Here is a 15627-nt window from a genome sequence, read left to right as displayed (position 1 = left end):
ATTTGGCAGGGCAAGCCCATACTATTGGAACTGTATATATTATGATTTTGCAATGAGACCAGTTAATATGGATTTTTTTTCATTGGATTTGTGTCTAATGTTAGATTCTTTGGTATCTTAGAGTTGTCCAGTGCACAGGATGTCTTAAGGTTGCGATTATGCAGGTCATCTAGGGTCAATGGGACTCATCATTCTGTGTGGGCATAGAGGATGTATGATCTGAGCTGAGTCTGAAGGTTGAACATGGTATGCCAGGGTCGGGTCAGAAGTATTTGTCAAGTGGGCTCCATTATTGATTATCAACTGGTGTGTACTCATTAGTCAACTCTTGGAAATGCTAAGAACCTTAATGTAAATAAAAATTAAGTAAGCGGTATCATGAATATTGTAGTACCATACTGAAATAAATAAACCCAAATCACCAATTCAAACAACTGAGAGGGATTAATATGCAAATATTAAGATTTATTTAATTTTTAAAAAGAAATCAAGGTCAATGGAGTCATTTGAAAAAGCAAATTCTGTTCATGAAGTTACATTTTAAAAGGGTACTTGAAATACCCAACAATTAAAATGCAAATTAAAGTTTAGAATTTGAAACACTAGTTCTGAGGAATGTGAAGAGGAGTAAATACTGAGAAGGAATCAAAGAGAGCTAATGCGCATTTGTTTCTGGAGATAGCTAGATAGAGCTAGGAAAGGTGACTGAAAGCTACAGTGGAAGTATATGCTCTTTCTTTACTTCACTGTGCTCTGGGAACCTGATTATTGTTCTCAAGACAGAATTTTAGTGACCTTAGTCCTACAGACAAACTACATATAATCTTGGATTTGAGTCAACTCCTTAAATTCGTCACAGAATTTAGAGGTTAAGTCCAAAAGGTATTACTGATTTTGTTATTTTAAAATATTTGGCTATAAATTATTTCTGCTAAATGAGATGACATAGAAAAAAATGGATCTTTACTGTTTGGAATCATTTGAGTGTACTTATACCTAGAATTTCCTGGTGGACTGTGACAAGACTAAGCTGGGGAGGAGGTCTTCCTGCCCATGGCCCTGGTCTCGTGCACTAGAAATTTAATGAATTTTATCTTCACAGTTGCATGAAGCTTTGCAGTTTTCTTTAACCATTGCATGTTCACAGGTTAGCGATGCTTTCAAAGATGGACAGTTAGAATACGTATCTTCATAGTAACACCTGTTTGCTGAAAAAACGAATAGAGATATTCATTACTTTGTTATTATTTTCCTCTACCAAGAATGACTAAATAAAACATGAATTTGGAGAAAGGAATTGAGTAAATGGATGAATTTCCATTAAACTGAGGTTTTGTGAGATGTCTTTTAGTGGAATTGATATATTTCTTCACTCAAAAAAGGCTTAAGAAAACTAACTTGAGTGATTCTTTGAGGAGCTGAGCTATTGAGAGTTGAGAAAGATGGCTCAGCAATTAGGAGTCTTCGTTCTTTTTGTAGAGAAACTGGTTTTGATTTTCAGCATCTACATGGTGGCTTACAGCCACTCATAATTTTAGCTCCATGGAACCAAGTGTCCTCTTCTGTCCTTCATAGTCATGGGGCCCAAATGTAGTATACATAAATATATACACACATGTACATGCAAATATTTATAAACATGAAATAAAGAGAAATATTTTAAAAAAGAAATTAGTTATTTAAATTGTCAGTCATTATGCAAGCAATTTTTAAACTTAAATACAGCTAATATTTAAACTCTATATTCTCAGCAAAGCAAGTTTAATTAATACGTTCTAAAGCCACTGTGTCTAGTAACCTCTTTATGTAAAAATACTGAAATATATTATTAATATACCTACTTCCTCTCTCTGTAACCCATTTTCATAACATTTGCACTAATAACACAAAAATACCTAGTTCTGAAACTATATCATTGAAGGAGAGAAACAATTTACATAAGCTGTCCTTTGACTCAACACACAATCACACACAGATGCCATGGCATACATGCATGTTCCTATACATATACAGAGAGAAATAAGTACACATTCACAAATAAATAAAAATGTAACACAAAATTCAAATGATGCTCTGGAGGACCTTAGGAATTTTTTGTGTTAAGTTTTTTGGTAGGCAAAGAATTGTAGTATCTGTCTTCTTTCTCTGGCCTGATGTGTGTTCTATCGCCTCAACTACTTAGATTTGTATTGCTTTCTCGTCTTAAAACGCTAAACTTAAGATCTTATTAACCTAGAGAATAAGGAAATTCACTTTAAATTTTATTGAATTACATCCACAGAAATATTTCTTTAGACTCCAATAGCAATAATACCAATACAGATACAAGTATGCACTGGTTTTAGTGGCTTTAGATGTTTCTTTCTTTCTTTCTTTTTTTTTTTTTTTTTGGTTTTTCGAGACAGGGTTTCTCTGTGGTTTTGGAGCCTGTCCTGGAACTAGCTCTTGTAGCCCAGGCTGGTCTCGAACTCACAGAGATCCGCCTGCCTCTGCCTCCCGGGTGCTGGGATTAAAGGCGTGCGCCACCACCGCCCAACTTAGATGTTTCTTTAGACTACATAAAGTATCACGTTTTTCAATGGCAAAAGTACACACACCATAAACAAAGGAAAATTTGTAATTCAAATAAATGATGTTAAGTACATTTTTGCCTCTCAAACATAAGGCCATGCTATAAAACAGACTGTCATTTTATGTTGTTATATTTGTATATTTATAATACTTACTGCACAGTCCATTGTCACAGTGATTAGGACAACTGCCACATGGTTTTCCTATTGTGTAAGGGATGTATAGCCTGTTCATAAAATTACCACTGAAATTGAAAAGAAAAATATAAAATATTTTTAATTTTTCTCTGTATACTCTAATGCTTGCATATATCACACATATATACATACATATATACACATAAACGTATATATGGATTGCTATTAAAAGCTTTAGCCACGCTATATAAAAATCTAATATTTTCTAAGAGTATTCAGATATAGATGTGAAATAAGGGGATAATTAACGCCTTCACTCTTCAACCATGTTCTATTAACCTGAGCAACTGAAATACGATAAATAAGAATCTAAAGGTTTAGAAACATTTTAATATAGAAACAGTCTCTTCATTTCCTCACAAACCTGGAAAAATCCTAAGACAGTGGAGCACAGGATGCTGCTTAGGATAAAAGATGCTTTCTATAGAGACAGTTAGAAAAATGCTATAATTCCTGATTCCTACAGTATGGGAGAGGTCGCCATGATGATGTGGTAAGGTTCAAGAATTAAAGCATAGGAAAGTTTGGGGTTATCTGAAGGTAGCATGTGGGTATGAGACTTTTATGTTTATAAAAACTAAGAATGTTAATTAGAAAAACACATTATAAAAACCATCTTAAAAGTGCAGTACTCTGATAGTGACAGCCTGTGCCTTGGGAGGATCATCACTTCACTGACTGGCATATGAAAATAGAGAAGTCAGATTCTCCATTGCGCTATGGGTGGCAGGGGTGTGCACGCATTCTCCAAGGACTTGCAGCAGAACCTCTCTTCTATATATTGCTCTATGTGCTTGAGCAATCTTAAAAATGAAATGTCATAAAGTGTTGCACAAGTTCTGCCACATGCTTCTCTTCATTATTCATCTGATCAAGGTGCCAGACTCCAGGTGCCTCTCATTTAACCAGGCAGCTGGTAGAATGCAATGGCTTCTTTCTTTGTATTTTCCTTAATGCCAAAAGAAACATTCTTGAAAATTCTTTGACTACTTTCCTTTTCAACTGAAATGCCACACCATTTGTGTCACCCACAGACAGAGTAGAAATGAATCACTTAAAAGGTTGGATTTGAAAAGATTCTCAGACGCATATTATGTAAGTTTCTTGTATTGAGAAGATACAAATAGACACAGAGAGATATCTCAGCAGTTAAGAGAGCACATTCCTCTTTTAGAAGACTTGGGTTTGGTTCCTAGCACCCACTTCAGATGATGTACAACTGTTTGTAATGGCAGTCCCAGGGAATTTGATGCCTCTGGTCTCCACAGGCATCTGCACCTATGGGCACATACTACACAAGGACAAACATACATACAGATGTAATTTAAAAAAAATTTTTTTTGGTTTGTCGAGACAGGGTTTCTCTGTAGCTTTGGAGCCTTTCCTGGAACTAGCTCTTGTAGACCAGGCTGGCCTCGAATTCAGAGAGATCCGCCTGATTCTGCCTCCCGAGTTCTGGGATTAAAGGCATGAGCCACCACCGCCCAGCTAATTAAGAAAAATTAGGTTAACATACATATTATGAACATATATTTGTTTTTTCATGGGAATTTTTTAAAGAGCTCAAACATCCATCACAGAAGGGAAGTGAATTTCTGTCTTTAAAATTAAGTTCTACTGAACAGATTTTCAGAATTTTTAGTAAATTCTGAGGAGAAAAGAATTAAGATTTTAGCTTTCTTAACTGTTGGAAATATATTAAAGACTTCTGAAAGAGCCTTTGAAGTCTAAGATTTAATAAATTCTTACAGGTAGAAGGAAGAAACATGGGGCTAGAAAGAAGGTTCAGTGGTTAAGAAAATTTGCTGTTCCTTTGGAGGATCCAAGTTTGATCCCCAACAACCATATCAAGTAGGTCATAATCACTTTTAACTTCAGGTCTATGGGATTCAATGCACTTTTCTGGTCTTTGTGGGGTACCGTACATATACATAAACAAAGCAACAAAAATTAAGATTGGAAAAATAACAACTAGGCTAGTCATTATTACGATTTTGTAAAAATATAACACTCTTGGTAATTTTTTCCCATGGCAGCTTCCATAGCACCATCTAATACTATGAAAGCTAGTCTGCAGGAAAGAAACTTCCAGGTGAATTCCAGCTGCATGCTTCCAACTCCTGGGTCTGAAGTTGATGTGTTTTTAGCAATAGACTCTTATTTTCAAGTTCAGGGAGGCAACCAAGGGTGACAGCCAAAGACTATATAGAAAGAAAAATAGAGTTTTCTTCAGGGAGGAGACTCTTGATAGGGTATCCAGGTCCAAGTTGTCAACCCTAAACACTTGCACATGAGAACAGCACTAAATGGACTTGGTGATATTGTGTGTGTGCATGTTTGGATATGTGTGTGTGTACAGATAAAATCATGACTTTTAGAGAAGTTGTGGAGGAGAGGAGAGGAAGATTTGAAGGAGGATAGGGAAGTATGGAAATGATGGAAATATGGTACACCTATATGAAATTCTCAAAAACAAAAGCAATAAATTAATTTTTTTTTGATTTTTCAGAAAAGAGTTCTCCATGTTGCCCTGACTGGTCTTGGATTCATAGAGATCAGGCTGCCTCTGCCCCTCCAAGTGCTGGGACTAAAGGCATGAAACACTACTGCTGCTCAGCAACTGAATTTTAAAAATTATGACAACTTATATAATCAGAGGTAGGATCGGCTTAATTAGAAGGCCCACATCACTAATCTACATCATTAACCCATGCTCACCCCTAGTCTAATATTAATAGTTTGCTTTGTGGCCTCCAAACACAGCACAAACTGAAAATATGAGCTTCATAATCCCTATATTATGTGTTTAGGAAGCAGCAATCGAGGAGGGAAGAGAAATAATATTGAAAGGAAAGGAAAAGCTTCTGAATGTGATTCATGAAGCTGCTGAGTTGTACATTTCAAAGATTCAGTTATATCAGTTTCATCTCTAAAGAATATTTAAGGTTTATTTCCCTCTCGTGTGTAAAATATATTCTTAATTTGTTTTGAAACTATGATCATTAAAAAATGTCAAAGTGAAGTGGATACTTACGGAGGACAATAGTGACAAACGTAGTAATATTTCAATGAGTTGTTAGGGCACTCAGCGACTCCACATCCAACTTGGTGAGTGGTATTCCAAACTAGCTATACACCCAGAGACGAAGACAAGGCACATACATAGAAAATAATGTAGAAAAACAAATAGAAAATATAAAATTTAAGCACTGATGTTATACTTTGTTTCTAGAATCCTTATGGGCATATTTAAATTATTGAATCAATCTACAGATGTTAAAATAGCCTTAACGGGCTGATGCTGGTCAGCTCGTCTGGAAAAATTATAAGGAAGCACCCAGTATAATTTATGGAGGTTGACAGTAGCTTCAGTCCTTCTCAGAGAAGCTGTTCTTTAACATCTTTGACAGTTTCCAAGATGATGAGGATGCAGATGGCTGGGCTGAGGCCAGGAAGCTTCATGGCACAATGAAAGGAATCAAAAAACCTACAGACACCAGGAGGATCTTGGTATTATATGGCATTTCTCTGACACTGCTTCCAACCATTCAGGTTTATGGACATAGACAGCAAGAGGGTATCCTGGATATCAGGTCAATTCCTGGTCAGACATCAAATTGACCATGGCGCTGTTGCTGACTACCTTGAAGGTATGTACACTGAAGTGTTTTCCAAAAACACGTGTCCTGTGCCCATAGAGTGTTGACCCTTAGAGATGAACCAGAACCTCCTCTCAGCTTCAAAAAGAGGCTGTCTAGTTTGGTACTAAGCTGTGGCCATGAGTATCTTCCTCTCTGTGTGGGCAGGAATAGCGGATGGCTTGGAAGCCTTGCTGGTCCAAGCCTGGTGGAAGCCTGCTATGCAGTAACAATAAATATGTCCTAGATGTGTATGGTGGGTGCGCCTATGTAGAGTTGTGTTCTTGAATTTCTTGGCTCCCATTTGAAACTGTGTTTCATCTCAAATCTCTCAGCCTGCAGGATCTGATTAGGCCACGAATTTTGAGTTGCCCCTCCCTATACCACATCTGGATATTTTCTCCATGCAGCCAAGCAGGATCACCACATCACCTTCTCTCCTAGGTTTGATAGACCTTTTTTGAGAGTGGATAGGATAGAGGAACAATCCAGTAATTCTTGCTTAAGGAGCCACTTTATGTGATAGGAAAGGGCCCAGGGACTGAGCCTTTTGGTCCAATAGGAAGCCACCTAGCAGGGTTTCTGGTAACAAAACTCCAGGATATACATTTGCCCTTTTAACTCGGGAGCCATACAGAGCTGATGCGCAGTCTTGCCAAAGTCTGTATAAGCGCCTTAGAACACGGGGCATTAGCCGGGCGGTGGTGGCGCACGCCTTCAATCCCAGCACTCGGGAGGCAGAGGCAGGCGGATCTCTGGGAGTTCGAGGCCAGCCTGGTCTACAAGAGCTAGTTCCAGGACAGGCACCAAAGCTACAGAGAAACCCTGTCTCGAAAAACCAAAAAAAGAAAAGAAAAGAAAAGAAAAGAAAAGAAAAGAAAAGAAAAGAAAAGAAAAGAAAAGAACACAGGGCATTACCTTTGTTTGGGGGCTGGAGTCAAGAAATGAGGTTTAAAAAATCAAATATATTCCCTTACAAAGGTTAGATAAGCCATTGAAAGATGGCAGCTCCAATAGCCAATGACTGTCAAGGCCAATGTATAACCAACCACACAAGATCCTTCCCAAGGGTATGTGGCTGGTGTGCACTCTCCCTATACTCCCTGAAATTGGGAGACTGATAGGAAGATAGAAAGTTCAAAGTCAGTCAGAGCTATATAGTGAGACCCTCTCTCAAAAAGAAAATAAAAAATTCTCTGCACTGAAATTCTGCCTTGCAATCAATCAAGTCATTAATTTTTTTCCCCTTGCCTAGCACTAATAGAAAGTACCTTTTCTTACCTGAGTATAATGTCCAACTGCTGCACCCGGTGTTGTTGGCCCTGAACCAAACTTAAAATCTTTGGATTCATCATACCAGCTTTGGATGGCCTGAGACCATGATGCTGGGTAAGAAGCCATGAAGATATTTTCACCACATCTTAAGTCTATGGGGAAAAATAGGCCACTCATGAAGACAGCAATAGAGAAAAAAGGGGAGCACACAAACACACACACACACACACACACACACACACACACATATATATGAATGGAATCCCTGTTCTTTAAAGACATTGTTTTCAGTTCCTTTTGAGTAACATAACAAGTGATTCAGACCTAATGAACCTTCGGCTGAACAGTAGCCAGAGGTATCAACATGTTTGGGCTGAACACCATAATCTCTAACTAGAAAAGTCTTTTCCTCGGTAGCTTCTCTCTTTGATCTCATTTATTCACACCTTAAATTCTCCATACGTTTGTGTGTATCCACACACATGTGTGTGCACACACACGTGAGTGAGTCTCATGTAAAATAAATATAAATTTGCAGTCATATTGAAGACAAAGACTAGCTCCTTCCATTTCTCTACTGTAATCTCCTAGAAATTTTTATATAAACATTTTACATATTTAAGATATCTGTTCTGTGTGAGCATTCTTTGCAGTCATTCTTTCAAAACTACAACTACAAAGCAAACAAAAACAGAAGGGACTATATTTTTACAGTTCATAGGTCATGTCTTAACTAGGAAATTAAAATTTCTGGGCCATATTATCTTCAGAGAATGGGAGAAAATATCTTTAACCCTAAAAAGTAGTTTAGTGTTTTTTCCAAGCTCTGTAAATAAACATTTACTTTAAACTTTAACTGAATATTGTAGTCTTTTAAATAAAATTTTAATCATTGTGTTATTAAATTAAGAATATCTAAGAGGTAAAACCTTGAAAAGAGGTGTTTAATTTACTAGATTCAATTTGGAGGAAAAGGTGATCATTTTTAATGTTTCAAGAAATATTTTATCTCATTACCCATTTATTTATTTTGTCATCATTTCACACTTCCTTATGTGAAGATTAGGTTTCATAGTCTATTTTTAATTCAACGTAATATATCTTTCAGCTACTCAGAGTGTACAGATAAGATACTAGATTAAAATATGGAAATTATGATTTCAGAGGCCAGGGAAAATGACTGAGCATGTAAGAGCATACCTTACTTTTTCGGGAGACTTGAACCCAACCCCTAGCATCCACACTGGGTAACTTACAACCGCCTGTGACAGCAACGCTATAACCTGTGACCTGTGAGCATCAGAGGATCTGACGCCTTCTTCTGGCCATCAGAAGCATTCTTACATACGTGCACACGTGCATAAATACACAGAGACACACTTGCATATAATTAAAAAAGAGTGAAATAAAAGATTCCAGTTTTGAATTTCCTTTATAAGATCTTAATTAGTAATTATTTTCATCCAGACTTCGGTTGGAGTCTTCAAAACAGAGAAAGCAATGATCCAGACCTTGTTGTACTTGTGATCTGGTCACAAGGAGCAAAGCTGACATCATGAAAGACAGTTTGTGTAAAATATAAAACATCCAACAAGCACAGAATGGAGCCTTTCAGAGACTCTTAACTTTTTTAAAAGGCAGAGAAACTTAAATTTTTTGAAAGGCAGTGTCAGAATAGGCATTTATTTACAACGGTTTTTTAGCATGATATAAAATGGGATTTTATTCTCTATTTATTCATAAGTGATTTTGAGTATACATACTTTTGATATTTCTGGATTCTTGAGGACTATGTTGATAAGCACACTGGTTTGCCCAGGCCTGTGCATTTATTTGGGCCTCACTGTTCCACTCCTAAAGAGGAAAAGGAAAGAAAAAAGCCATGTGAAAACTCAGACCTCAAAGTCACATGGTCTTTACAGACAGGCTGATATGAATGCTTTTATCATTGCAAAAAGGTAGGCACCTTCTGACTATCATCATAATCAATATATAATGTAGGATATATCTGAATTTTTATGTTAGCATATATATTATCAACTCTCATTACAACATTTATAAATAAGTCTATTTTTGCATATTTTCCTCCCCCCATCTTTCTGATCCTGCTTATCCCCTCATTCATGCCCCCCCACCCCTAACCTTCCTTTGATGTCACACATATTCTTTTTAGTTCTTTCTATATCTTCTATAGTCCATTTCTACCCTCTCTTGATCTTCTTGGTAGTTTCATAATCTATGTCCAAAGTTACTTCCACTTTTATGTGACCCTTTCTGTACCAAATAAATACAAGTAGTCTGTCTTCCCAAGGTCATCAAAAATACTAAAATATAATAGTCTGATGACTTGCTGAAATCACAACAGCATCCCTTAAAGACTTCGAGTGCTTATTGTACTACGAGTAGCACTAACCACGCGGAAGTGCTAAGACTATTTTTACAGCCTTAAGAAGGTGACTCATAAATCCTAGTTTCATTCTTTTCCTTCATTTAATGATTTAAATAGACATGTGAACTTTGGTTCTTAATCCAGAACAGCAGACTATTTAGATAAAAGGTCATTGAACCTTAAAGGAGAGATGTTCTGTCTCAAGATTAAGAGAGAAAAGAACATCTACCAAAATAACATAGTGGATTTTCACTACAGACCAGTTTGATTTTTAACTCTGTCACTATAATTGTTGTAGCTCCATAATATCAATGAGTTACTGTGATGAAAGAAACTTAGTAAATTCTACTCTGATCATAGCACAGCTAAAGACACAAACTAAGTCTAATCTCCACGTGCATGCCCACACACAGGTAAACATGCTCATAAACAAAGCAATAAATACTTTTGTTTTGTTAAAAAGAGATGCTAGAATAGAGGCACCCCCTCCTGAAGCACACAGGAGAAGCCAAGTGCTATCTGCAGGTTCCAAACATAGCTCTCCAGATGCAGTGTACTGTTGTGAGCCCTCACCATCTTCAGTAAGTCACTACCAGGTGGATCAACCATTCGTCTCAGTTCATTGTGTTTGTTTACAATCTCTTCTTGGACTGACTTTTTAATGGTTGACAAATCCTCAAGGCCTAGTTTCTAAAGAGAAATAAACGTAAAGTCATGTTAGTGTCTGTTAAAGTTGTACAAAAATGTGACTAAGTTGGATAAGATAAATGAAGGTCTTTGTTAAAGGACTCATGAAAATGCTAGCCATTAAACCTTGATAATTAATGTTAAGAAAATCTATGACATTTTCATAAGAAATACTTTAAACAGAGTTTTGAGACTATAAATGAATTCATGACATGTCAAAGTAAAAAGTTTTCTGAGGATACCTACCTATGTCAATTTTGACTTAAGAGAGAGCTGTAATGATAGCCATACACAGTAGAGAAACTTAACTCATTTAGACTCAATTATATTGTAGCAAGGAAGTGTTAAGGAAGAAAACATGTAATAGATTATAGATCTTAGTAATCAATAGCCATCTTACCAGGAGTTTGGACGCTTGTGAGATATGTGTAGACCAAGACCTGGTACATGTGTGCATTCAACATTTTATTACAATAAGAGAATTTAATATGTGACAGGTTTTTGTGGTCACTCTCAAGACAGGTTTATCTAATATCCATGTCAATTTGGAGACTATGAGTTCCTGAAAACAGATGAATATTTCTGACTTTATACTTCAATGAACAGAAATAAGCCAGCTAAGTTAACTCAGATGCTAATATTTAAATTTACATTTTTGTGTCTGTGCAGGACAGGAGGATGTAATGATATTATGTGAGTTGACAGAGATGTAAGAGCCATTTTCTGGTAGAAACATACTCCAAAATGTACTGTTTTATAGGGAAGAGCAAGATGTTACAGCATAATTATTGATGGACAGACCCTCATATGCATGTTATCTTCCTGCTGGGAAAAGTTGTTTCTCCTTTCTACAGTACTTACTCCCACAAAACTCTGCAGACATTGCACTATGGATCTAGTCAACTGCATTGCCAGTGTCTGCTACATATCCATCTCTCCCTAATATTTTATGTTCTGAAGACACTTGTGAGAGCCTCGTGCCAAGAGATCTCTCACAGTCACTGCTCTGTAAGGCAGAAAGGATGTTCATGTTAAAGTTCTTGCTTGAAAATTCTCATGTTTTATTTTAATGTAAAGAAACAATTTTCCCAGATGTTTATTTATTAAGGGAATGACATAATTTTCTAATACATATATTTTAATGAAGCGTACATGTTTGTGTTCGAGTTTATGTAGATGACTGCAGTACAAATGGAGGTCTGAAGAGAATACTAGATTCCCTGGAATTGAAGTTAAGGTGGGTGTAAGTAACTTCAGGTGGATGCTGGAAACCAAATGGTCCTCTGCAAGAGTAGTAAATGCTTTTGTCCCCCAAGCCACCTCTCCAGCCCCTCCCCCCAAACATTCCATTTTAACCTGAAAATCTACCTAAAGTTGTTTCATTTCTAAAGACAAAATATATAGCTTCTGAGAAAGTCATTATTATTTCCTGCTTGTTATCCTACCTTCCATGGAAGATAAAAATTCCACCAGACAATAAGTGTGCTTATATTTCTTAACAGGCAGTGGTACAGATTAAAAATAAAAACATTCTAGAAACAATGAAATCTGAGAATAAAATGTTAGAGGGTTTATATTGGATAGGTGATAGGACCTAATAATCACAGCACCAAAAAGCAAAGCCAAGAGGAACAATAGTAAGTGACACCTGGAGAGGAATCAGTTCTTCATGGCAGCTCTCAAAGAAGCCTTCATTCATAAAAGAGGACTCTGAATATCTCTGCTATTTGTATCTTGACAATTTATAAAGAAGTACCAGTAGACCAAAGAGAGAGGGAGAGAAAAGGGAGGGAGAATAGATGATTCAAAAGTGCCATAAAAAGCTAATATTTTTAAGAAAGAAACTGGGAATGCCAACAGCTTGAAAGAACACCTAGATAATGAATGGTTTCAAGATTACTAATTTGATTATTGTAACAAAAGACATATAACTTATATTCAAAAACAGGTTTAACCAGTTATTGACACTCCCTACTCTTGCGGAATTCTAATAGTCTCCCTTGCAGAGGGAGAAGTGTATGAAGGCTAAAGCAAAGCCCAATCCTCCTAATTTTAGTAGATTTCTAACCAAAAGGAGCGTAACTTTGCTGGCACTACACACTAGATCATGAAAGAAGATGACTGAACCTCATCTGGGATTACCTAAGTTAAGAACGTATTATAAATAATTACTATTTGCCTCATGTACATACTTATTGTTTGCATAGTAGACGTACTTAACACCTCTGGTGTGTTAATTGTGTGTGTGTGTGCGTGCATTGCGAGGATCAAATCCAGGGACTTGTGCATTCTGAACAAGTGTTGCTAAGCATCATCACCATCTCAATTCTAGCAAACTTTTAAAATTGTAAATGTAGTTATCATTTTCTCAAACAGTATCTATGAAAGTTACATACAGAAAAAGATGAAGCCATGCTAATTTGAATATAATATCAGTTGTCTATGAGGATCACATTGAAATGGATTAAAGAAAACAATAACAGCTCATGGAACAGAAAATTTAAGAAATAAATCCACAGACATGAAAATTCCAATACAAATATAACCCAAATATCAAGTGTAATTTTAATTTCTTGAACACATTGAAAAGAAAAAAAGTATTTTAAATTAATATGAATATGTCTACTTAAAAACTATAACAAAAATACAATTTAAATGACATTGAATCAAAATGTATTATATTTGCATCCAGTCCTATCTTCGATATCTACTTTGTGTGATAAATGTATGCCTGTTTCATTCATGTGTACCATGACCTTAACCTCTGTTTAATATTAACTTGTACTTAGGGCTACAAGGTCATTCGACATAGTTTTAAAAATAGTGCCAACCGCTCTAAGCTATCAATGAGTACTTTGAGACTTACTCCACACTCTGGCCTTTTATAGTTTTGAGGAGTGGTCTGATAGCTTCCTAGCCTTCATAGTTGCCTAAACTGTTCTGAGAAGATATTAAACCTTACCCATACCTCATAGGTATATTGAAGAAGGGATGGGGGCAACATAGCAGCCAGGAACAACAACAATGGGAATGATGTCATGTCTAGAAAACAAAGAAGAGAAAAAGACCAACATTATTACATTTAGTACATGGGGTTCTGAGTAATGCAGAATATATGGAGGAAGTAATGGGCTCCATACCCCAGATTTACTATCAATATAGCAAGGAGGACATACTATTTATATCATCAAAATGATAATAAAATCAGCTCAAGAGGCCTGCTGCCCCCACCCCCATTCAATAAGGAACAAACCAAAGAGCCTACACGAAGCAGGCACTTATGATCGCTCTGAGTAATTAGCTTCTCCTCCCTCTGTCACACTCTAATTCATGTAGGTCCTCTCGTGGGATTTTAGGATTTTAGGAATTCTTCCTCTATTTTTTCAAGAGTAGCAAAAGCTCCCATCTATCACCATGACAGGGCATTACTATGACATGATTAACCCTTGTTGGATATTTTAAGATATGACTACTCCATTATATGGTGTTTTGTTTGTTATTCATTCATTCAAAGTTTTATTTTGTTGTCTTTTTTGAGAAAAGATGTCACTATCTGGCCCAGTGTAGCTTCAAATTAACAAGTTTGCCTGAGAGTCTCAAGTGCTGAGACATATCTGTACATTACCAAACACAACTCTATCATTTTGGCTAAGTCAATGGCCTTAGTGTCTTAATATATTTCACATTTGCTATCAAATTCTGATCAATAATACCAAGACTGAACCTGCAAACCTTAAACTCTCATCATCATTTTATATATAATGGTAAATGTATGAGAAGTTAATGCCATGTTCAAAAATAGGGAAAAACAATTTAAATAATTTGGAATGCATTCTCTTATTAAAGGTATTAAGTAAAACACACACACACACACACACACACACACACTTGAATGTGTGCTAGTATGCAAGCAGTTGTATAAGCATGCATGTTCAGACATTGGGAGTCCTTAAATGCTCTCTATCTTCTAAGTTGACACGGGATCTGTCAGGGGTCCCAGAGCTCACTAGTTCAGTTAGTCTGGCTACACAGCTTGCTCTGGGTATTCTCCATCTATGCCTTCTGCCTGCACTGAAACTTTTAGCATGTGGTCACACCATCTGACTTTAAAATGGATTCTGGTGATTTAACTCCGGCACCCATGTTTGCATAGCAAGTGCTCACTCTACTGAGACAAATTGCCAGCATCTTCGGCTTGCTTTTAATGATTTCTCCTAATGAGTGAGAAAAGTTTTCCTTTCTCTACAATGAATAAAGGTCTATGTAGATAAGATACAGTGCATGAATAGATAATTTTCACGGAATTTTCCAAAGCACCCTTTACCCTAATCCAGGCACACAGAACAACATAGACTATGTTTGATGTCACTTGTTACATGACTCTCTATAAGCTTCCTTTAAAACTCATAAAAACTTAGTAGGCAGATACTGTGACTCAATATCCCACTTACACATGAGCAATCTCAGTATTAGAGATTTAATACTGAGGTGTCATGAGAATTCAGGGAACACAGCTGAAACATAAGCACCGTCTCTGTGGCTTCAAAGCCCTAAGCTCTGAGAGACAGAGACTGAGGTGCTTTACAAGATTATGTACACAAGGAAACACGTCAATCAAACCCCAGGAGAGGTATGTGGGGGTGAATGCATTACAGGAAGGATCACATGATAACTAGTCATATTCTCCTGAGTATTACCTACAATATTTTCTAAATTCCAATGAAATGTGTAATATTCACTTAGCTTGCATTGTCGTGTTTCTGTGATATATGAAGCAGTCAATGCAGAATATAAATTCTACAAGACTGCTAAATGTCATTATGGACACAATCTGGACAAATGTCATATAAGGACAATAGTCTTGTCAATT

The 15627-nt window shown here is 36.5% G+C and overlaps 1 protein-coding gene across 1 annotated transcript; it reads right to left on the bottom strand.

Annotated features, from left to right (window-relative positions):
• Positions 1-623: 623 nt before the first annotated feature.
• LOC130862044 (cysteine-rich secretory protein 1-like) lies at positions 624-14900 on the bottom strand. The gene is made up of 8 exons (XM_057751414.1): positions 14855-14900; positions 13726-13799; positions 10644-10760; positions 9445-9535; positions 7688-7833; positions 5803-5897; positions 2727-2815; positions 624-1208 (listed from the first exon to the last, which is right to left on the bottom strand). The coding sequence occupies exons 1-8, from the start codon at positions 14898-14900 to the stop codon at positions 1081-1083; spliced, it is 786 nt and encodes a 261-aa protein (XP_057607397.1). The 3' UTR covers positions 624-1080.
• Between the last annotated feature and the right edge of the window lie 727 nt (positions 14901-15627).

This window comes from Chionomys nivalis, chromosome 19, assembly GCF_950005125.1.
Source record: "Chionomys nivalis chromosome 19, mChiNiv1.1, whole genome shotgun sequence".
In the NCBI taxonomy this organism is placed as follows: Eukaryota; Metazoa; Chordata; class Mammalia; order Rodentia; family Cricetidae; genus Chionomys; species Chionomys nivalis.
Note: the sequence above shows the minus strand (reverse complement) of the source record. Positions and strands in the feature narration are given on the sequence as shown.

Excerpts from the sequence above, each read along its gene's own strand:
- LOC130862044 (XM_057751414.1), bottom strand. The coding sequence starts at position 14,900 with ATGGGTGCCGGAGTTAAATCACCAGAATCCATTTTAAAGTCAGATG. Across the intron at positions 13,800-14,854 it reads ATCCATTTTAAAGTCAGATG|ACATGACATCATTCCCATTG; the intron begins GTGTGACCACAT and ends TTTGTTTTCTAG. Across the intron at positions 10,761-13,725 it reads TTCTTCAATATACCTATGAG|AAACTAGGCCTTGAGGATTT; the intron begins GTATGGGTAAGG and ends ATTTCTCTTTAG.